This window comes from Dama dama, chromosome X, assembly GCF_033118175.1.
Source record: "Dama dama isolate Ldn47 chromosome X, ASM3311817v1, whole genome shotgun sequence".
In the NCBI taxonomy this organism is placed as follows: Eukaryota; Metazoa; Chordata; class Mammalia; order Artiodactyla; family Cervidae; genus Dama; species Dama dama.
In genome coordinates this window covers 77,422,735-77,447,159 of record NC_083714.1, presented here as the reverse complement: position 1 = coordinate 77,447,159, position 24,425 = coordinate 77,422,735, and the positions used below count along the sequence as shown (strand labels likewise).

General features: G+C 36.8%; 1 protein-coding gene across 1 annotated transcript in view; it reads right to left on the bottom strand.

The window, feature by feature from the left end:
• Window positions 1-23,088, bottom strand: part of CHM (CHM Rab escort protein) — a 233,557-nt gene extending 210,469 nt beyond the window's left edge. The window contains exon 1 of the mRNA XM_061137379.1: window positions 23,019-23,088. Within this exon, the coding sequence (XP_060993362.1) occupies window positions 23,019-23,067 (49 nt within the window). The 5' untranslated portion in view covers window positions 23,068-23,088. The remainder of the gene's footprint in view (window positions 1-23,018) is intronic.
• Window positions 23,089-24,425: the final 1,337 nt, after the last annotated feature.

The following is a 24,425-nucleotide window of genomic DNA, read 5'->3' as shown; positions in this document are numbered from 1 at the left end:
AATTAAACCATATCATAAAGTTTGTTATCATAAAGTGAAAGTGAAGTCGCTCAGTCATGTCCGACTCTTTGCGACCCCATGGACTGCCAGTCTCCTCCGCCCACGGGATTTTCCAGGCAAGATTACTGGAGTGGGTAGCCATTTCCTTCTCCAGGGATCGAACCTGGGTCTCCCACACTGCAGGCAGACTCTTTACCATCTGAGCCAACAGGGAAGCCCCTTTGTTATCATAAAGGGGAATATATATTACTACTATTAATACCAATACCAAAAAAATATTTACCAAAGATAATTTTATAATAAAAAATTCAGATGTTCAGCTACATCAGGTAGTTAACACTCTGTGTTATAAATTCAAGACTCTTCCATAACTTTTTATTGTAAGAGCTACCATTTCAACAGAGACTAAAATATTTTATATCAGTCAAATGAACAAAGCTAGTTTAGTGTAATTCTATAGTGCTGCTACAGACTCTTTCACTACAATGAGATACCATAGTCCTCTTGGATTTTTACCTAGTAGAAAAGAAAGAGCATCCTTCTGGCAAGAGTTTAAACAAAACACTAACCATCAACGATTTCAAGAAAAGAGAATGCTTATCTTCTTCATGTAAAAAGGCAACAAGTATATGGAAGCAACTAATGTAGTCAATCTCTAGTTAAAACTCACATTAAACAAAAGCTCCATCTGCATTCATGGAAGAACTAGTTTTCCAGTGCTGAGCACTTTGTGGGTATAAAATGTTTGGTTCAAAAAAGAAGTTCTGACCAAATGTACTAGATATAGCCATTACATATCAACTACTGGAAATCAGCCATTATAAAATTGCAACCTTAACTTAGGATATAATTCAAAGGAAAAAAAGTGAGTTTGTAGTGTAGAAGGAAATAGGAGGAATGAAAGGAAAATTCTAAATAGCTAAGTATGCTTAGTTCTTCATAATGGTAAAAACTGTATTGTTCTAATGTTTTAACTCTTTATACATAAACATGTATACGTAAACTCTTTATATATAAAAAAAAATTTTCTTTATAAAGAAATGCAGTCACTATGGTACTTTACAGGTTGCTAAGTGGTTTAGTGGGCTTCCCTGGTGGCTCAGATGAGAAAGAATCTGCCCGCAATGCAGGAAACCTGGGTTCGATCCCTGGGTCAGGAAGATCCCCTGGAAAAGGGAATGGCTACCCACTCCAGTATTCCTGCCTGGAGAATTCCATGGAAAGAGGAGCCTGGTGGGCTGCAGTCCATGGGGTCTCAAAGAGTTGGTCATGACTGAGCGACCAACACTGACTGACTAAGTGGCTTAGTTAAAAAGGACAACAGCAAAGAAATGTTCAGGAAGGAGAATTAGTATGTTTAAGTGTGTAATAAAGACAGCATTAAAAATATATCACCAAATATCAGTATAGGGCTTTATGATTCACAATGTATTTTCATATACATCAGCTCATTTATTCTTCATTATAACCCTGGGAGGCAAGCAGTATTATCCATGTGAAAATAATGGGATGAGAAATTTTAAATTACTTGCCAAAGATCAAGCAATTCAGTAATTTGGCATCACAAATTCAAATTACCATGATGAATTCACTCTCTCCAATTTGGACTTGAGACTGAGAATGAGGATGTAAGGGCAGGATGGTAACATAATGAAACAGGCATGGTCCCAGTCTGACAGAGCTAAGTTTGAATTTTAGTTCTGCTGCTTAACAAGCTCTGCGACCTCAGGCCTTTACTTCTTCATCCATCAATGGAAATACCACCATCTACCTTGGAGGATTGTTAATTGTTAGCAGAGGGTATTTGCTCTATAAAGAATACCTACTTTTATTCTCTTCAGAGAGGTATTTTAGAAGCAGTACATTTTCACCTAAATACTACTCCAAACATACACCCACTTTTACCAGATGCCAACTCCAATGGCAGACAGTAATAAAATTACTCTCCTCTGTCTGGCTCAAATTAGCTGTTACCTTGGATAGGCAAATAGGCATGTAGTTATTTCCAATGCTGCAATCAACATTGTCAGAAGTCATGTCTCTACTGACAAAGCAAAGCCAAGAACAGATTTCAATACTGAACATGATCTGAATCCAAATCACACAAAACCAAAATGACCATCATTTGTGTTTTCCCTTAATAGTCCCACACAAGTTGGTGAAAGCAATAGACCATTTCAATGTTAAATGGCAAGGGCCTATTATCCTCATGCTTAGAATGATTAAAACAACAGGCTAATAACACAGCTAAAGTTTTCCTGGCCAGGATTTCATACTTCTTCCCACTAATTCAATAAACACCAAGTGCCTTGAACAGAGGAGGCACACAGTGGATTCTCTATAAACATCTGTTTGAAGAAAGAAAAGGAAGAGATAAGGTAATGGGAAAAGGGAGGGACAGAACAGACTGTGATAGGTAGTGAGAAAAATAAATAAATAAAGGTAATTTCTAGCCTAAAAGAGCTCAGAGTCTAAACAACAAGAATTTAAAAGGTTTAAAATAATAAATGTAATTAAAACCGTTAAAGGAACACAAAGGAAAGAAGCATTCCCTCTGTAAAGGATAGTCATGGAAAGCTCTGAAGAGCAGGGGACATAAACCAGCTTGGTCTTTCAGATCTATAATCACTCAACTGAAAACTGTAGAAGAAGAAAGTGGAAGGGAATACTCTTGGCAAAGGGTGAAGGAAGAAAGTATCAAAAAGTAATGCCCCAAAGAGTAGCTGGAGCCAAACTGTGGCATCTGAACTTGAACCTGTAAGCAATAGGGAGTATAAGATTTTAGCCATAAGAACAAGATCAAATCAGCATTTCAGAAAAATATCTCTAGTCACAGCATGAAGGATGAACTTGCATAAAACTGGAGCTTTAGCTTTCACATTTCTTAAATTCCTGTTTTGGAAAAGTTTACATAATTAAACTTTTTGGTCTTACTTACAATTTAGCAAAATATGTAACTGCTTGTTTTGTTTAAATTAATATTTATAAGCTCAATTTTAATAGCTGTTAAACCCTTGACTAATTTCAAAACAATGCTTTTTTTAACACTTGGCACCATAAAAAGTGAACTACTTACTTCTGAATCATTACTCAAATTCACACAACATCCCTGTGAGGCATTTTTATATGGAATATACATAGGCTTACAATGAATTATACAGTCTCTCCCACAAGGGAAAGCCAGACATGAGTTAGAAACAAATACCTTAGATCAGCTTCCCTGGTGGGCCAGCTGGTAAAGAATCGGCTTGCAATGCAAGAGACCTGGGTTCAATCCCTGGCTTGGGACGATCCCCTGGAGAAGGGAAAGGCTACCCTGGCCTGGAGAAATCCATGAACTGTATAGTCCATGGGGTTGCAAAGGGTCAGACACGACTGAACGACTTTAACATACACCTTAGATCAGGGTCAAATCACACAGCATTACACTGGAAACACACTGTAAAGCCTTTGAGTACAAATATACAAGTACAATGTTTTCAACCATAATATGGGGCTAATAATTATCTCATAGGGGTATAGGGAGGAATAGGGTAAAAATGATATAAAACACCTTACACAGGGCCTCCAAGCATGTTGCTTATATTCAATAAATGTCAGTTCCCTTTCCTTCTCTTCCCATCCCTTCAATAACAAACCTGAAGTTATCTAGTTAGAGTTATTAGGTTGGTACAAAAGTAACTGCAGTTTTGCATTGTTGAACTTTCCTGTTTGATACTGGAATACATTCTTAAATAAATGTGGCTATGTTATACATCATCTTAATACACATTTCTCACTTTATTTTTTTTGCTAACGACATTGTTTATTTTGCATTTATTTTACACTACAGAAATGTTAGACAAAAAGCACATTTGAGCGATTTTTTTATTAAAGTTCAAAATTGGTCGTAAAGCAGCAGAGACAATTCGCAACATTAACAAAGCATTTGGCCCAGGAACTGCTAATGAATGTACAATGCAGCGGTAGTTCAAGAAATTTTGCAAAGGAAACAAGAACCTTGAAGATGAGGAGCACGGTAGTCAGCCATGGGAAGCTGACAACAACCAAGAGTCATCACTGAAGCTGATCCTCTTACAACTACACAAGAAGTTGCCCAAGAAATCAACATCAACCATTCTACGGTCGCATGGCATTTGAAACAAACTGGAAAGGTGAAAAAGCTCGGTAAGTGGGTGCCTCATGAGTTGACCAAAAATCAAAAAAATCATTCTGAAGTGTCATCTTCTTTTATTCTAACAACAACGATGAACCTTTTCTTGATCTGATTGTGATGTACAACAAAAAGTGGGTTTTATATGATAACCAGCAATGACCAGCTCAGTGGTTGGACTGAGAAGCTCCAAAGCACTTCCCAAAGCCAAACTTGCACCAAAAAAAGGTCATGGTCACTGTTTGGTGGTCTGCTGCCCATCTGATCAACTACAGCTTTCTGAATCCTGGCGAAACCATTACAACTGAGAAGTATACTCAGCAAATCGATGAGATGCACCAAAACCTGCAATGCCTGTAGCCGGCACTGGTAAACAGAAAGGGCCCGATTCTTCTCCACGACATCACCCAACTGCATGCACCACAACCAATGCTTCACAAGTTGAACAAATTGGGCTACAAAGTTTTGCCTCATCTGCCATATTCATCTGACCTCTCACCAACCAACTACTACTTCCTCAGGCATCTCAACAAATTTTTGCAGGGAAAATGCTTCCACAACCGGCAGCAGACAGAAAATGCTTTCCAAGAGTTCGTCAAATCCCTAAGCACAGATTTTTATGCTACGGGAATAAACAAACTTATTTCTTGTTGGCAAAAATGTGTTGACTGTAATGATTCCTAGTTTGATTAATAAAGATGTGTTTGAGCCTAGTTACAATGATTTGAAATTCGTGGTCCAAAACTGCAATTACTTTTTGTACCAACCTAATATTTGATGGGGGAAAATAAGTCATTTGCTTATTATTAAGTTATCCTTGAAGATCTAACAACTTAAAATAGTTTTTTTTTAATCCAATAACCTTTTCTATATGTATACTATAAGCCTTTCCTAGATTTATGCTATAGAAGTTCATCAAACACGATTTCATTTAAACATTTCACAACATTAAATATGATCATTAAATTCATTCATGAGGCTGTTTCAAATAAATAATCTGCCAAAGGATTATAGGAAAATTTATAAATCTGACGCAAGATCAACAACTTTTACCAGCAAGTTAATTCTGTCAAACATAGTTAAATATTAGGTATTACATTAGCATTTCATAACAGCTTGCAACAGGGCAAACTGAGGTTTCTAACATCACTTCCTTCTCAGCTGAGGTTGTTATACAGTTGGCAACTAGAAAAAATATATTAGAAGTTTGTAGAATGTTTTGTGATCATATAACAAATATGTATAGTCCCATCTTCCTATAATTTTCCAAAATACATCTAGATAAAATAGAAATGTTTCACTACCAAACAGGGCTAAGCTAAAATCAGCATCAAAAAGGTACGAAATTAGTATTTTCAAGAATCTCATCTAAAATATTTTATAGGAATGCAACTATTATTTATTCATTTTTCAAAAACCCTTTAATCCAAATCCTTAATGTTGAACTTCATCCCTTACAACTATAATATTTAGGTTAGTTCCCTATGATCTTTCTTAAAATTGTATCATACCTGGAATTGATTTTTCCTAACACTGTACTTACATAAGATAAACATTAAGTACTTACACCACTCCCAGCATATCAAACAATAAATAACAGATTCCCCGGACAGGACTCTGATGACCTGGCAAAGCCTGAGTGCTTGCAGCCCAAATCATATGAAACTATAAATCACTCTTTATTTTCTAGAACATTTCTAAATGGATTCTTACTTTCTACCTTGGAAGTCACTTCATGTGTTATTTATAACTAGTAAAGACCAGAATGGAAAGAAAATTACACAGAACTAGACTGGTTTCAACTGCATATCTGAGGTTATTTATATATCTCCCAGCAATCTTGAGTCCAGCTTGTGCTTCATGCAGTCTGGCATTTTGCAAGATGTACTCTGCATATAAGTTAAACAAGCAAGGTGACAACACACAGCCCTGTAGTACTCTTTTCCCAATTTTGAACCAATCAATTGTTCCATGTCCAGTTCTAACTGTCACTTCTTGACTTCCATACAGATTTCTCAGGTGGCAGGTCAGGTGGTCTGGTATTCCCATCTTTTGAAGAATTCTACACAGTTTGTTATGATGCACACAGTCAAAGGCTTTAGCGTAAACAATGAAGTAGATGTTTTTCTGGAATTCTCTTGCTTTTTCGATTATCCAACGGATGCTGACAATTTGATCTCTGGTTCCTCTGCCTTTTCTAAATCCAGCTTGAACATCTGGAAGTTCTTGGTTCACCTACTATTGAAGCCTAGCCTGGAGAATTTTCACATTACTTTGCTAGTGTGTGAGATAAGTTCAAACTACTGCAATTGTGTGGTAGTTTGAACATTCTTTGGCATTGGAATGAAAACTGACCTTTTCCAGTCCTGTGGCCACTGCTGAGTTTTCCAATTTTGCTGGCATATCAAGTGCAGCACTTTCACAGCATCATCTTTCAGGATTTGAAATAGCTCAGCTGGAATTCCATCACCTCCACTAGCTTTATTCATATGAATTTTTAAGAATGTCTAATAAGAGCACTGTGAAGTGAAAGTTGCTCAGTCGTGTCCAACTCTTTGTGACCCCATGAACTATAGAGTCCATGGAATTCTCCAGGTCAGAATACTGGAGTGGGTAGCCTTTCCCTTCTCCACAGGATCTTCCCAACCCAGCGATCAAACCCAGGTCTCCTGCATTACAGGTGGATTCTTTACCAGCTAAGCCACAAGAAGGAGAAGGGAACGACAGAGGATGAAATGGTTGGATGGCATCATGAACTCAATGGACGTGAGTTTAACCAAGCTCTAGGAGTTGGTGATGGACAGGGAAGCCTGACATGCTGTAGTCCATGGGGTCGCAAGAGTTGGACACAACTGAGCAACTGAACTGACTGACTGAATAACAGCACTGTTTCAATATTAGGAAAACTGGATTCTTTTTTTCAGACTTATAGTAAATAGCTGAAAAGTCACTTAGCCTCTCTGGAATTCAGCTTCCTTATAAATATCCTTATAGATAAAATGAAGAACTGGAAGTAAGTGACCTGTAAGGTTTGTTGCAAGTTCTCAGAGGTGAATGTTAGCGACAGATCAACAACTTGGCCTCTGTTCTTATACAAATGGTTTGAACTTAAAAACAGGATTCAGGGAAGATGGCATTAGGAGCAAAGTTTCTGAATCTCCCCCTTGAGACCCCCATAAAAATAGACAGTGCAACCAGGATACCAAAACCAAACACCCAGGGACAATATCTACAACAAAGATAGATGACAAAATATTGTGATGAACTCCAAAATACAAGTGGGTCATTAGGAACTTTCAATTGCTATAAAATCCGCATGGTATAAGAAACTGTACAAGGAAAATGACCAGAAGACAAAGAAATGTGTGACAGCATTGGTGGCCAGAAAACCTCAAAATTGCTATCAGGTACTCACTGGAAGCTTGGGAGGTCATTCTGAGAATAACAGCAGCAAGTGGGAGAGGACATTACAGACTCCAAGCTGTGGATGAGTGCAAAGGAACCCCTGGGAATGCTAGAGAGGTGAGAAAGTGGGGATGGGGTTGGGCCTTAGGAACTCAGGAAAATGAAAAACTGTCCTTCTAGGTAAATTCCTGCATGGAGGAGTAACTATTGGGAGTGAGTGAGTGAGTGCTCAGTCATGTCCAACTCTTTGCGACCCCACAGACTGTAGCCCACCGGGCTCCTATCTCCATGGAATTTTCCAGGCAAGAATACTGGAGTGGGCTACCATTTCCTTCTCCAGGTGATCTTCCCAACCCAGGGATTGAATCTGCGTCTCTTGCATTGGCAGGTGAATTCTTTGCCACTGGGCCACCTGGGAAGCCCAGTCCAAAAGAACTGTAGTTACTTTTAAAAAGCTGAGCCCTTATCTTTTAGATACATATTGAAATATTTACAGATGGAACTATATGACATATAGGATTTTCATTAAAATAATCCAGGATTTGATGCTGAAATGAGAAGGTGGACAGTACCAAATGAAAGAGATAGGCCACAAATTGATAAGAGTTGATACTGGGAAACTGGTACATGAGAAGTTCTATTATTCTATTTTTTTTATGTTTGAAACTGGCCATAATAAATCATTTAAAAAATAAAATTTAATACCAAATTTAGTGAGATAATGAAAGGCTGGGTCTATGAAATAAAATAATCCCTTGGAAAACAGACATTTAGTATTTTGTTATTTAAACTGAGAAAACTGTATCAACTCAAATCTCTTAATGAAAGTTTTACTAAGTAATGTAAACATTTGACAAAAACCTATTTCATACCAGGAAATAAAATAAGCAGATTCCACTACAATTAACTTTCACTTGATTTTCTTAATGCTAGTATTTCTGTTTTATCAATTTAAATTTTATCAATTTAAATGACTAAAATCATCTTTCACAGCAAAGGATATCCCAGCTGAGCTCTCTTCAAATTTAATAGCAATATTTAACTTGTGATAAGGAAAATAAAGTCTCTTGTTCAGAACATATTTTACTTAGGCGTCACAGAAGAAAAATGATCTTTAGTGTATTACTTATAAAGCTATGAGACTAAAATAGATAAGAGAGATTGTGCTTATTCCAAGATCAAGCAACAAATAACCTTTCTTCCTTATACGAATCCTTTCATGAAATCCATTTTTTTAAAAAGTAGAGAGAAAAACCTTATGATCCTTATGAACTAAATTTTGAAAGAGTCTATGAATTTGTTACTATATATCATTCCTTGAGGTAAACCACTTCAAATTAAGTTTTAAACTTAGTCTTATTATGTATTTAAGAAAAAAATGGCTACATTTCATTGAGAAAACATTGAGGATAATATTTTATACTATTTATTAAAAAGCTGAACAGTGATTATACTGAGTTTACTAAAATAAAACATAAAATCTTATCTAATGAAAATAACAATTTTATTGCATTAAGAATTTCTAAAACACTGTAACAAGAGGGATAAACCAAAATCAATGTAAAAGGTTTGTGAGTCATTTGTCAATGATCTTGCACTTGAAAATACACATTGAAAACATCTAAAAATCAGCATGACTTTTCTCTCTTACACTGCAAATATGACACAATGCTAAGGAAAATATTTTACTCACCCATAACCCAACCCCTAACAATTTTTTTTTTTCATTTTTCCTTTACTTACTATTCTTTGTCCACAGGTATACATTAGGCAGTAAAGGATGGGAAAACAGACAACAGGGCTTAAGTACTGTACCCAAAGTCACAAACCCAGTAAATGGCAAAGTTAATATTGGAACCTATCTAGTCTGGCCCCAGAGTCTATGTTCTTAAGTACTATCCTGCCTCAGGACATCTAAATCTCTTTGTCCATCTCCATTAGGTAATCTTACAATTAATTCAGTTTCCCAAATGACTTGAATCTTGGAAATAGGTACTTACTGGTAGATACCAATAATGCTATAAAGGGCTTCCCAGGTGTCACTAGTGGTAAAGAACCAACCAGAAAATGCAGGAGACAATAAAACGGCAGGTTCAGTCCCTGGGTCAGGAAGATCCCCTGGAGAAGGTCATGAGAACCCACTCCAGTATTCTTGCCTGGAGAATCCCATGGACAGAGGAGCCTGGCGAGCTATGGTCCCTGTGTTCGAAAAGAGTCAGATGCAACTGAAGCGACTTAGCACAGCACAATAATGCTATAAAGGTATGTTCCTTTTTGTAAACTAAGAAATTGGCATTCAGTGGTAGCTATTAAATGTAGAGGGAATCAAAGACCTAAACAAAAACATCATTTTGCAAGTACTAATGAAAATACTTACTCATATAAGGACTACCAATCAATTTTAAAACAATGCTGTGAATACCTGGTATCAAACAATGTTTTTTGCATAGTGCCAGAAGCAACATACAGATTATTTTCAATACACAAGGGAAAACTACATCCATACAATGGAGGCATCATATTGTCATCATCCTAATCCTGGGTCAATCTTAGCAACACTCACAGTGGATCAACCAGATATTTTGTGTCTTCTGATATGATTCAACATGATATCTATATCACCAAAGATGTCCTAGCCAAAAATGTTAACCTTGAATCCACCAAGCCTTTAGATATATATTTCAGTTTATAGGAAAGACAGTCTAGAGGAACAAGGTAAATGATACTATGAGCAAGAAAGCAGCCAAATTTAAAAGGGAAGGATCACAGGCCTAGTCTCTGACATCTCAGTCATCACTTAAAAAAAAAGCCAGAATAAAATAAGCCAGAATAAAACAGATTTACAGGACACATCAACCAGAAGCAATACATAATAATGAATTGAAAACAAGTTTGTATATACCAGCTGTAAAGGGTATTTTGGGGTGGGAAAATGTGGAAAGTTGAAGGAGTCTTTGGGCCTAGAAAAGAAAACAACAGTCTCAAAGGCCCTTGCTGAATCACCTAACTTCAGAGAAAACAAAATTGAACTTTAGGTCCTGCCCTGATGCTCCAGACCAGTTGTATCTATCTGGGACTTATCACCCCCTGTCCAGAAACCTTCCACCCCCTACATCTGCCAGAGACGTATCACCCCCTACATCTGCCAGAGACGTATCACCCCCTGCCCAGAAGACTTGTCACCCCCTGCCCAACTATAAATGCCATCTCAACTAAAGAATACCCAAAAAAAGCCTGATTAACATTTCCCTCATTGCTTCCACAAATCTTCCTTTAAATATGAAGCCTCCCTGATCCCTCTTGCGCTCAGCCTGGTCGTTAGGCAGACTGTCGCCCTCCTTGACTGAATAAAGGTAACCTACTTCCGTTGAGGTAGTCTCTCAATCTTTTCTGCCTGGGCCTGAACTATACCTTACAAAAGTTAAATACAGTCTGTGTGCTAGATAAGATAAAACTACTGGAATGAAAAGAAAGGTGAGAATTATGTACTGAAAAAGTTGCAGAAAAACACGTACTTAATGATCTTATTGTGTCGTGAATGTGTGAGTGTGTTCACGACTTTATATATTTCCTAAGGGAGACAGGGGCTTGAAAAGCTGAAAACTGAAGGGCAAATAAATACAATTATTTTGGTGAATATGCATGACCGACTGAAGCTGAAGATTTGCAATCCTAGAATACTACGAAATACTAATAGCTGTGGGTAGGAGAGGGGGAGTTACCACTAAATGCATCTGTACAGCTGAATCTCACAAGCATAACATTTATCAAGGAAAGCACGTCACGGAAAGAATACACAGAATTTTTGACAAGTGTCAAAAACAGAAAAAAACTAACAACATGTGGTTTGGGGATATACACATGTAATATAAAACACTTCACAAAAAACAAGAGAACAATTAAAGCACTTTGTCATAATGGTTATGGCATGGGAAAGGAAGGGAAGATGGACAGTGATACATATACATACAGGGAGCTCCCAAGGTTCTGGTAATGCTCTTTTTCTTCAGCTGGGTCATACATACATGTCACTCACTTTGCTATTGTTCATTGAAAGAAAGAAATTATAATATATATATAGATATAGATATATAGATATCACACACACACATTTCATTTGTATGTATGATATCTTGTAATAAAAAATATCCTGAGCAATATTATAAAACTGCCTACTCCATCCACCCACCAGACTCCTTTGAGACACTGGGGCTCTCCAATATACAACATTATATTATTTACAAATTTTACTATGAAAAGCAGCTTTAAAATAGATGCTGTCAGCCTTGTAGCTTTTTACCTCTATTAAGTGATTTTCTCACAATAAATTCTCAGATCTGGAGTTACTGAGTCTAATAGAATACACATATGTACAATTCTTAGGACAAATCATTGTATTACTTTGCCAAAGCATTGTCCCAATTTATAATATCATCAGCATTTCAACTGAATACAACTTTATCAACAATTAGTTGATGTTAATGTTTTTAAAAGATTAAATTTGTAAAAACTTTTTGTGTTTTTAATTTGTGTGTTTTTAATGTTTTTAACTATTAGGTTATTTTGCACTTGACTACTGATCAGGAAAAATATTTTCCCCACAGTTTGTCAACTATCTATAACTCCTCTTGTCTGTTTACATTTTCTGCCCATCTCACCTGTAGAGATCTTGATGTTTTTCATACAAATTTGAAGGTATTATTTGTATGTGATTAGTCCTTTGTTATGAATTACAAATATTCCTACTCTGTTTTCCTTTTTCTTTTAGTTTGCTATTTTTCAGAATAGATGCTATAATTTTTTATATATTCTAACATTTTGTTTCTTGAGATTTCAAAGAGGAAAAGTTATCATTTCTCTACAGATCAGATGATTCATCTGTTTCCACTTAACAGTTCCAACTATACTCAAAGAGACACTCAGATTACTGGCAGAAAGGTCAAAAATTGTTCCTATAATGAAAAAATAAAGGCAATATTTCAATTAGTGGAGTAAAAATAGATCAATGGTGTTAGAATAATAAGTTAATGATTTAGGATGAAAAACCCTCATATTCTAGAATAAAGTAAATCTCAGGTGTATTAAAATTTAAATGTAAGATATAAAATATTAAAAAGAAACAGAGTCAATATTTACTTAATCTTTGAGGGGAAGGCTTTTCTATGCATACCTCCAAAGGCAGGAACCATAGAAGAAAAAAAAATTGATAGATACTTAAAAATTATCAAGTTTCACACATGAAAAACTGCCATGAAAATAGAAGGCAAATTTATAAAATACCTAACAAAGAATTAAAGCTTTTAATATATAAAGAATTATTACATATTGAAAAGAAAAAAAATCACACAATAGGAACATGGGTAAAAGCAATGAATAAAAGAAACATAATTGACCAACATACCTATTAAATAATCTCACTTATAATCTGAAACTGTAAATTCAGACAAGGAAATATTTTCTGGCTATGATGTTGACATTCATAGAAAATACTGAAAGACTATGGGAAAGTAAGCATTCTCATACTCCGCTAAGTGATACTAGATTAGCAAACTTTCCTTAAGGTAATTCATCAATACAAATCAAAATCTTTACATAACCACCCTCTAAAATTCAATTTAACATTTACAGTTCTAGGTATTTATCCTAAGGAAGTAACTAAATATATACAAAAGGTTTAGGTACAGCATGTTCATCATAGTATCACTTCATGAAAGTGAAAAACTGAAAACTTTAAATGTCCAAAAAAAGTTGATAATTTAAATAAATGACAGGACATCTATAGAAATACTAGTGTATTTACTAATCATCTACTAAAATGACATTTAATAAGCTTTTGGAAGTGACATAATCATAGAAATGAAGAACAGATAAAGCGTTGCCAGGATTTAGAGACGTAGGAAGGATGGAAGTGTTTGTGGCTATAAAAAGATATCATGAGAGACTATGATGAAACTGTTTTGTATCTGGATTTGACAACAATCTACACATGTGATAAAATTACACAGAATTGAATACACACACAAGTATATGTAAGACTGGTGACATCTGAATAAGGTCATTGCATAAGGTCAATTACCTGGTTGTATTACACATATTTATGCAAGATGCTACTTACCACTTGGGAACACTGGATGAAATATATACACGATCTTTCTATACTATTTCTTACAACTGCATATGAATCTAAAATTATCTCCAAATAATAAGTTATTTTTTTAAGACACTGAGGATGAAGATTTGGTTATTATGAAATGATATTCATAACGCTGTGAACTGAAAAACAGAATAGCATACACACATCTATACACACAAAGTGAGAAAAGGTCTGGAAATATAAACATAAAAGTGTTAGTTATTATTATTATTTGTTAATGACAGGGCCCTTGGAGGGAAAAGATATTACCACATCCACTCTGTCAATTATTAACAGGATGAGTCCACTGAAAGTGCTGACAACTGTTGACAATTATAGGAACCAAAAGAACCAACCAACCAAAAAAAAAAAAAAGCTTCATGAACAGAACAATAAGTCCCATACTTGATCTTGAAAACTTAATTTACAAGTGCATAAAACTAAAAAAACAATTTAAATGACAAAATGGCAAACCCTTGCACACACACAAATAACCTATAGGGCATTTCTAACAATGATTTTATTTCTGTGGAAAATTATGTATCTTGTAATCAGTGAATAATTCCTAGGGAAACAGATTTTCAAGTGGAAATATGACTGTATTCTCTGACCCCATTTCTTGCCATTACTTCAGTGGCTGATTCTGTTTTTTCAGTTTTAAGGGATAAACACAACCAGGTCATTTGGTTCACCTTCATCAAAAGGTTTGCAAGATGGCAACAGACGTCATGATGCTGTCAATAATGAGTTAACATCACAAGGCTTCTCTGGCATCAGGACTTTAACGCCAACAACAGTAACACCCCAAAATGAAGCAATTGCCAACCACTAAAGTAAAACACAATAATCTAACCTTGACAATATAAGATATTTTTTCACATGGAAAAATACAACCAGTTCAATCTAACAACACCTAGCCAGAGCAACTTCAGTCTTAACAGTCTGACCTCAGTCAAACTTAACTAAGTCTTAGGTTCCACATTTGTAAAGTGGAGATAACAATAAGCATGTAGCAACAGACAAGGTTACTGTGAGAATCAGATGAGATAATGTACTTTACGGGCTTAATAGAGTACTCACATATAACAAATGCTAGAAATAATTTCATACATTTGTTTAACAGTGTGTTGTATATACTAAATTTAATTTTCTGTCATCTATTTAGCTTAGATAGCTCATGCCAAACATAGAAAACTAAGGATTAGAACACAACTCAGCATCTTCCTAATGTGCTTGGTATCTGTATGTAAAATATTATATCCCTACACGTTATTTTGTGCAAGCTTTTCCATCACAATTATTTTAAATGCATATATATCAAAAAGCAGTTTAACAAATATCCAAATTCAGATCACAGATACATGACAATAGTTCAAAGCAATACAAAATGACTAAAACTGCCATTAACCAAAAGCCACTGTAACTCAACATGAACACTGGGCTGGACAAAAAAGACATGTATGAACACTACTCAGGAGAAAAAGCAGATACTGGTACTTTTATAAATGTGATATAAATGAAATCAGTCAAATGGTATGACATTATTCACTTAAACTCTTGGTAAAAATCCAATATAAGATCAAACACTCATGTGAAGCACCACACGGGCAAAGTTTCCCCTGGTCTCTTCACCTGTCTATTTTCAAACTAGTTTTTAAATAGTCTCATTATGAATAACACAATAGTTCTCATGATCATACTTGGAGAAGTCACTATCTGTGATAAATTCTCATCTTTTACACTGCCTTTTAATAAGATTATCAGGAAAGCAAAAATGACAATAAATCAATCTTTCAAAAGTATCCCTATTTTGTTTGTCACAACTAAATATCCCCCAAATGTTTCCAATCTCTCTAGCATTTATGCATAATATATGTGTACATATACATATATATAGTTTGTAATATACATATGAATATAAACTGAGAAGTGTTAGTGATTTTTAAGCTGTTCTAGGTTTTAAACCATTTACATAGACCATTTTAAACCATTTACATAGTTACAAAGCCTAACTTTTCAGTTAGAAGATTGCACTGAAACTTAGCAGCGTGAGTAACAGGTCAATTATATGGAATTATAATTGTTTCTGTGCATTGGAATTTTATGTTAAACATGAGAATGTGATGGCAAGCAGCCGTATTTGATTTTAATTGCTGTAGCCTGAGTTACCCAAAACATCATGAGAACACTGGAGAAAACGAGAAAATGACATGAGGCACGGGAGATGAAAATGATGCTGCAGAGAGAACTCTGGTTACAGATGCAGCTCTCTCTGAGAGACTGGTTCAAACTTATGATTTACAGGGAAGAGTAAGCCTCTCCCAAAGAATCTTCTCCACAGTTATATAATTCCCTTTACTTTTCTAGGTATTGACAACACAAAAGACATACTTCTCCATCAATAAATGGCTGAAGAATTGCAAAGCATTTTTCCAGCAGCAAAACCTCTAAGCTTTCTTTAGTTCCTTCAGCATTTTACACTGACAAGAGTTTCATACTATGCCTCAAACAAGATAAACCTGTTCAAAACCATCAGGCAAAACAAATAACAAATAATGCAAGCTGGTGAACAAAACAGAGAAAAGAAAATGAAAGAAAATCATCAGTTAAGAAGTCTGATAGAAATAGTGGTAATAGACACACAAAGGTCTTTCCCACCAAACAGCCAATGAGAAAGACAATGACGCAGACACCTGAATCTTTCCGCTGCTCTCCATGGAAACCATGAGCCTTTCCTAGGAAGCCTTCACTCCTTGACAGCAGTGGTGATAGAAGCCTCTCAATACAACAGTATGGGCTATAAATTTCAACTACGTTTTCTGAACACCTACTAAGCATTTTAAATAATTATTCCACTGAATCCTCAACACAGCTGTCTGAGGTTTACTCTCTTTTAGAGCTAAGAAACTTAAGACATTAAAGAACATGTGTAAGGTGGCACAAGAGTCATAACTGATTCAAACACAGTCTGTCCAATTTCAGAGCCACACTGTCAATCACTAAACCAGGTTATCCCACCTCTGAGATCTAACGCCTGGTGATCTGAGGTGGAGCGGATGTAATAATAATGGAAATAAAGTGCACAATAAATGTCATGCACTTGTATCATCCCCAAACCATCCTGTCCCCCATCCATGGAAAAAATGTTTTCCACAAAATCAGTCCCTGGTGCACTACATGATACTCTCAAATGAGATATATACATGTCAAAGTAAACAGAACATATGGATGGTATAGCATTTATACAACAAAAGGACTTTTAAAATACTACTTTCATTCCTACCATGTTATTCAGTTAATCAATATTCTCTAAACTTTAAAACTTTTTGCCCTTAGCCAATCCCCTTAAATATATACAAATATATGTATGTGGGTGTGCTTCAGTGATACACACATGAAATATGTTCCATAAAACTATACTCATCCTTATTACATATAATATATTCTAATACACATTCTATTCTACCTGTTTTTTTAAATGCTGGAATTGATTCCATGACCCACAAATAGGTGGCATCTTGCAAATTAAAAAAAAAAAAACTCTGCTCTAGACCACAGGTTCATGGATTTTTGGAAATACAGGCAAAAAAAAGCATAGACATCCTCTGATGTTAGAACCACATACAGGCATTCCAGGAAAGGACTAAATAATACACATATATGAGACATCACTTGGCAGGAAGTCTGGCATAAGCAGGTATTTAGTAAAAATCAGTTTCAACTATACCCCCGACAACATTACTGCCCCCCAATGTTTCAAGAAGCAATAGTTAGAACCAGACATGAAACAATGGACTAGTTCAAAATTAGGAAAGAGGTACATCAAGGCTGTACATTGTCACTCTGTTTATTTAACTTATATGCAGAGTACATCATGCGAAATGCCAGGCTGGATGAAGCACAAGCTGGAATCAAGACTGCTGGGAGAAATATCAATTACATCTAATATGCATATGACACCACCCTTATGGCAAAAAGGGAAGAGGAACTAAAGAGCCTCTCTGATAAAGGTGAAAGAGGAGAGTGAAACAGGTGGCTTAAAACTCAACATTCAAAAAACTAAGATCATGGCATCTGGTCCCATCACTTCATGGCAAATAGATGGGGAAACAATGCAAACAGTGACAGACTTTATTTTCTTGGGCTCAAAAATCACTGCAGATGGTGACTGCAGCCATTAAACTATAAGACCCTTGATCCCTGGGAGAAAAGCTATGACAAACCTAGACAGCATATTAAAAAGCAGAGACATTACTTTGCCGACAAAGGTCTGTCTAATCAAAGTTATGTTTTTTCTACTAGTCATGTATGGATGTGAGAGGTGGACCATAAAGAAGGCTGAGCACCGAAGAACTGATGCTTTTGAACTGTGGTGTTGGAGAAGACTCTTGAGAGCCCTTTGGACTGCAAGGAGATCAAACCTGCCAATCTAAAGGAAATCAATCCTGGATATTCACTGGAAGGACATGCTGAAGCTGAAGCTCCAATACTTTGGCCACCTGATGAGAAGAACTGACTCATTAGAAAAGACCTTGATGCTGGGAAAAATTGAAGGAGGGAGGAGAAGGGGACAACAAAGGATGAGATGGTTGGATGGCAGCACCAACTCGATGGACATGAGTTTGAGCAAGCTCCGGGAGTTGGTGATAGATACGGAAGCCTGGTGTGCTGTAGTCCATGGGGTCGCAAAGAGTCGGACACGACTGAGTGACTGAACTGAACTGAACATCAAGAAATTCAGCTGTGCTACCTACATGATCTTTCCTGATGAAAGCAGTTAATCATTTCCAAGAAAATGATTCTTTATAAGCTGCTTTGATAGAAAAATTTCTGAAAACACTGACTTGACTTCAAATGAGGACTATATAAAATTTAGTCTTTTCTCAAGGACCCAGTGTCATAATTATGCACATACAATGGTAAATTTTAGAGTTGGGAGATGCCTATCTTAGAGGTCACCTAATTCAAGTCTCTCACTTTACAGATGAACAAATTGATGTTCCAAGATGTTATGCAACTTGCCAAAGTCACCTAGAAGGAAGGTTAAGTGATTCCCTTTATGCCAGATTGCTACAGTGACTGATTCTGGACTATGCTGAGCATGATATAGCAAGGCAGTCAGGATTTACGAGCAATATCCCTGTAATTTCTCCCATATTTGTTATTTTTATCTCATTTCTTTCCCCATAATCTTTAGCAATAAAATTCTTAAATGAAAAGGATCCATGAATTTATCCTCTGCAGGAAAAATGTTTAAGCTAGTCTACTCCACAGTTTATTTAGGCAAAGAACTCCAAAATATAGTATGTGTGATGTACTTTAGAAAGGAAACGGATGCTGAATGAATCTCTCTGTGGTCTTCAGAAAGCAAGAAGGATGCAACAAAAAGCCCACATTGGCTTAGAACAGCTCTGAGCATGTGACTGTCAGGAACTCCAAATAGTTCCTCAGAATAGGTAACACAGTAAACATCACAAGAGCAGGGACTAGGTTCTCAGTAATTCTGGGCTGAATATTCTAAAAAATATGTAGTCTGTCATTATGCCAAATGGTCCCAGATCGTTGTTGTTGCCTGATGTAGGTTTGCATTTTAGGTGTTTGTCTCTCCCCTTTCACATTAGGATATAAACTGTCACTTACGTCTAATGACACCCTCCAAACACAGCTTTTGCAGAAGTTGTTAACATTTCCTGTGTCTTCTCTAGAGGAAGAAATGCCAACCCACTCCAATATTCTTGCCTGGAAAATCCCATGGACAGAGGAGCCTGGTGGGTTACAGTCCAAGGGGTCACAGAGACGGACACGACTGAGTGACTAACACTTAATATGCTCTCAGCATGCTAGAATTTTCTCAAATAAGAATGAATATGCTCTAAGTGAGAGAATGAGGGATTCCCCTATGTAAAAATGATGCCAATAATATCCCATGATGCTTGTAACTTCCATCTCACCTGCCCTTATGTTGAGTTGATGGCTCTGCTGCAGGTTACAGATTATACAAGATGCCAGATAAGTCACCTCCAGTGAGGTGTTATTATGTTGTTACGTGACTAGGACAATTTTTAACCTGTGACAAATGATACTTCTCTGTAACCTACAAAGTTATTATTCAAATATCTTTATAAATGGCAAATGTCTTAAAAATGACAACCGTGCACCCAAACTAAAGGCCACTTTCTAGACACTTATCTCTACATCCATTTTTTAAGATAATTGTCATGATTTTTTTTCACTTTAAAATTTTTTTTAATTTTATACTGGAGTCATTATTCCATTTCTGTCCTCTCCCTTGAGGCTCCATTTGGCCCTCCTTCCTTATTTCAGTTTCTTCTATATTTTGCATGGTTTAAGTACTTTATCTTATTCTTCTGTTTTCAGGTGTTTGAGAGATTATTTCCTGTATTCTGTAACCAGGAGGAAACGGGCTTAACTAAGAAAATACATACAAATCTTTATTTTCCCATAATCTCTTCAAAACATGACCTTAATGAAAATGTTATATTATGAAGAATGAAGAGGAAAAACAAGTTAATCAAGGCCAAAAGGATTTAAAATAATATCCACAGGTTATTTTACTTGATAAAGCAACTGTTTCTTAATGACATTTTAACTAAAACTAAATCTGCTAAAAGAAAAACTGCATCTCATAGCCCATTTCTTCATGTTTCTGATACATACATGATTAATTCTGCTTTTGTTATCAAAACTGAATCTTTGAAACACTGATTTTTCTATGATTGACTCAAGCTAGTACACTTAATAAGGCAAACACATCTTAAAGGCCACTTTCAGCATGCTATTTCAGAAGAAAAATATTCCAAACACATTAAAAATCACCTATTCAATTCAATAGTGATTATAATTATTGAATTCATTTATTTGAGAATGACTTTTATCTAAATACAAAGCTTCAAATCATAAATGTAAACAATGTGCTTGAAAAGTTAAACAGTGTTCACTAAGTGATATGAAAACCTCTAACTCAAATAAGTTCTTCCCATACTTTGAGAAGTAACATTAATCTCATGGAAATAAGTCTAAAATGAATCTTTTTCCAAATACACCAGATGCTTCCTGATGCAATTTTCTGGATCACCCACAGACTCTTCCTACCTCTATCATAACAGACTCCAAGAAGACAGATATAGTCCATATTACAAACTGAAATAAGCAAAAAAAGTCGCTCAGTCGTGTCCAACTCTTTGCGACCCCATGGACTGTAGCCCACCAGGCTCCTCCATCCATGGGATTTTCCAGGCGAGAATACTGGAGTGGGTTGCCATTTCCTTCTCCAGGAGATCTTCCCCACCCAGGGATCGAACCCGGGTCTCCCACATTGTAGATAGACGCTTTACCATCTGAGCCACCAGGGAAGTCTTATATAAGAATTAACAGCACTTAATACTATGAATTGCCACTTATCAATTAAAATTTGAATCAAGAAACAATATTTTAATGATACAAAATAATTTTTAACACGCCCTAATTTCCAAAGTACAACAAAAAAAGGGAGTAACACAGGACCCAAGTATGCTATAACAACTATTCTAAAATGGATATTGTTCTAAGTTTTAGGATAGACTGGAGAGAATAAATAGAGTCTACTGACTCCTTCCAGCTGTCACCCAAGATCTGTTCATAGCAGCTACATCAAGGTTATTTGTAGCCATGCAATTCTCAGGTTGAGAAGAAACATGTCCTTGCTGTTTTGAGAACAATCACCCATGTAGAACTAGAATAAGAGAACTTTTTGTTAGACAACACTGAAAAGGTTACTTAGTTCACACTGCCTATATTCAAAACCAAGGAAACTGAGGCTCTGAGAGATTAAGTTCCTAACCCTAGAAATTCACACAGTTGGTTAATGGCCAAGCAAGGTCTACAACCAAGTTTTCCCAGTTATTTCTATTAATATGGTTTAATTCTGAGTGTCAGAACTACTGATTCTCCTTTTAGTATACAATGGACTTTTGGAAATTTACCAGCAGTGTGATCTTGAGCAAACTGCAACCTTTTTAAGAACTTTTTCCTCCTCTGTAAAGTGTAGAGAATACCTACTCTAACAAAGTTGTGAGGATTATATACCATTTGTAAAGAGCTTAGCACATGGATTAATAATCACTCAAAATAGGCAGTTATTTTTACTCCCGACCTGGAAACATGGCTGCTCCTACCCTTTGAGAAGACAATGAGCTGAATTTATTAACACAATGGACAGGCTCTCATTCACCAGAGGTTCTCCAGCCTACCACATTCTGTAGACAGGACAAAACCCCACCCAAAAAATTATTTCATCCCATCTAAAATTCACCCTTTACACTGTCAAGAAAAAATAACAACTTTTTCCAAATGTTTTCTGCCACGTGTTGTACGTGTAATTTGTCAACTAGAAACTGCAGAGGGAGTTCTGGCACCACCCAAACCATGAAGAATCAACGATGGGCAAGCAAGAGAAAGATATGATCACACATTAGAACTGGACTCACAGACCTTGTTTTCAGCTCATTTAGCTGTGGGTAGATAGGTGGGTAGAAGAAAGCAAAATGATTTCTTTCAGCACCATCAAGCAAGAATAATGGCTACCTCAACAAATTACAACCCCCTAGGCTTCGGACAGGACTGAGCGACTTCACTTTCACTTTTCACTTTCATGCATTGGAGAAGGAAATGGCAACCCACTCCAGTGTTCTTGCCTGGAGAATCCCAGGGACAGAGGAGCCTGGTGGGCTGCTGTCTATGGGGTCGCACAGAGTCGAACACGACTGAAACGACTTAACAGTAGCAGTAGCAGGCTTCTCAACACAACAGAAAAGAATCCACTTGCTCGCCTTAGTACATTTAAAGGTAAATGGGTAACAACTGAGTAACAAACTGTATCCGAGATGCACTGAACCCTAGGATTATATAAATATATGAAAAATTCCTATGAAATGGCGAGACAAAATGATGGGGAATATCACTTCGAAATCAACGAGGAAATCATGTCATGCCACGGTGTCTCCATTGATAAAATTCCCACCCTCCGTTCTCTTGACACTGCAAACCTTCCTCCCTCGAAGGAAATTACAGGAATCCCCCGCAGCAACCAACCTCAGCAATCGGCATCAACCAGATCGACCCCTACTCAAATGGCGCTAAGCACCGCGAGTCCAAGCCCCTCCCTGGAGCGCCAAGTCCCGCGTTGACTCCAGACTACCTCACTTCCTTTCCGTCCTCCCTCCCACACTCGACCCCAACATTTCTCGCCGACCCTCACCCCTGACAGAGAAGGTAGGAATGGGACAGACTTCCTACACTTTGTCCAGGTAGTACCAGAGCCACACATACCCGTCCCTATTACGATCACATCAAACTCCGAAGGGAGATTATCCGCCATCTTGACAGGAAATGTGTCATGTGACTGTTCCTTGTGCAAATAAGATCAGGTTCGGCGCTGCCGCGGTAGGAGGTGGAAGGGAAACAGTGCATTCTGGGTATTGTAGTTCTCGAGTGGTGGGTCCAGGCAGGAGGCTACAGCATTATATTTGAAACTTTTTAATCGAACGTTAAGAGCTCCATTCCTTTTCCAGGCTGAGTACTGTAGCGCATTTAGCCTGCAGTTTTGAGGTAGAAAAGAGTTGTAGATTTTTACTCTGTTGGCTAGGATGAATGGTGGGAAGACCTGCGAACTGCTTGACAATGATGAAGCAAGAATTGTCAGGAGACACGAGGGCGGAGTGAAATTGAAAGGGAATTGCTCTGTGAACAAAGGAAATTTTCATTTTAGTCTGGAAACTGTTTCCCTTAGCGTGTCTATACTTTCGTTTTGGCCCCCGAAGCATAATTTTTCACACCGATATCTTCACACTCTATTCCTTATCTTTTTTTGTCTTTGTCGCCCCGATAAAAATCCACAAAAAAATCTCTCCGTAGCTTCGCCGGAATGGAACCTCAAAGCATCTGTATTTGTTCTAGTTAGTCCAAACAGCCACCTTGCATATGTATTAATATTGGTTGCAAGAGGGAAAAAAGAGGAAAGCACAGTAGTTGGTTGATAGGCGTTAACAGATTCTGAATCTGGTTTCATACGCGTATACAAGGAGTTCATACAAGATTTTCCTAATAAGGTACTGCAGAGGTGATCTAGGTAAAGTGGCCTTTGTATTCAAGTGATTGTATTTGATGAGGGTTAGATTGCCTCTGCCAAGCAGCTAATACAGCTTTCGTAGTATTTTCAAGGTCGGCCTCCTCCCACCTGCACCCTCACCCCCCCCTTATTTAAAATGCTTTGCTGTCAGATAATACCAAAGTAAAAAGAGAGGGAAGGTGCATGGGAGTGAGGGAGGGTACTTTTTTGATCCCATAAATTCATCGTGTTGTTATTTTACCAAAGTTTCAAAATAATTTAAATAAAGTGCCACGTTGAACCATTCATTACACCACCTGTCTGACCTCTGAGCTGTTTGTAGTTCCCCAGTCACACTGTTGTTCCTCCAGCATGGAATGATCTTCCCATTCTCCAGGTAATATTTATCCCCAAGACTCAGTCAGTCATTTCCACCACCTCCTCCTTGCATTTCTTCCCTATATGGGGTTAAATTTCCCTACATTTTGCTACCACTCTGTCATAACCTCCCATGTTGCACTGAAAATTATTTGTGTTTATATTGGTTCCTATACTGGACACATAGCCCCCAAAATATGCACCCAGATGCACCATACCTTAAATTATAAGCCCCTAATGACAGGGGTTGT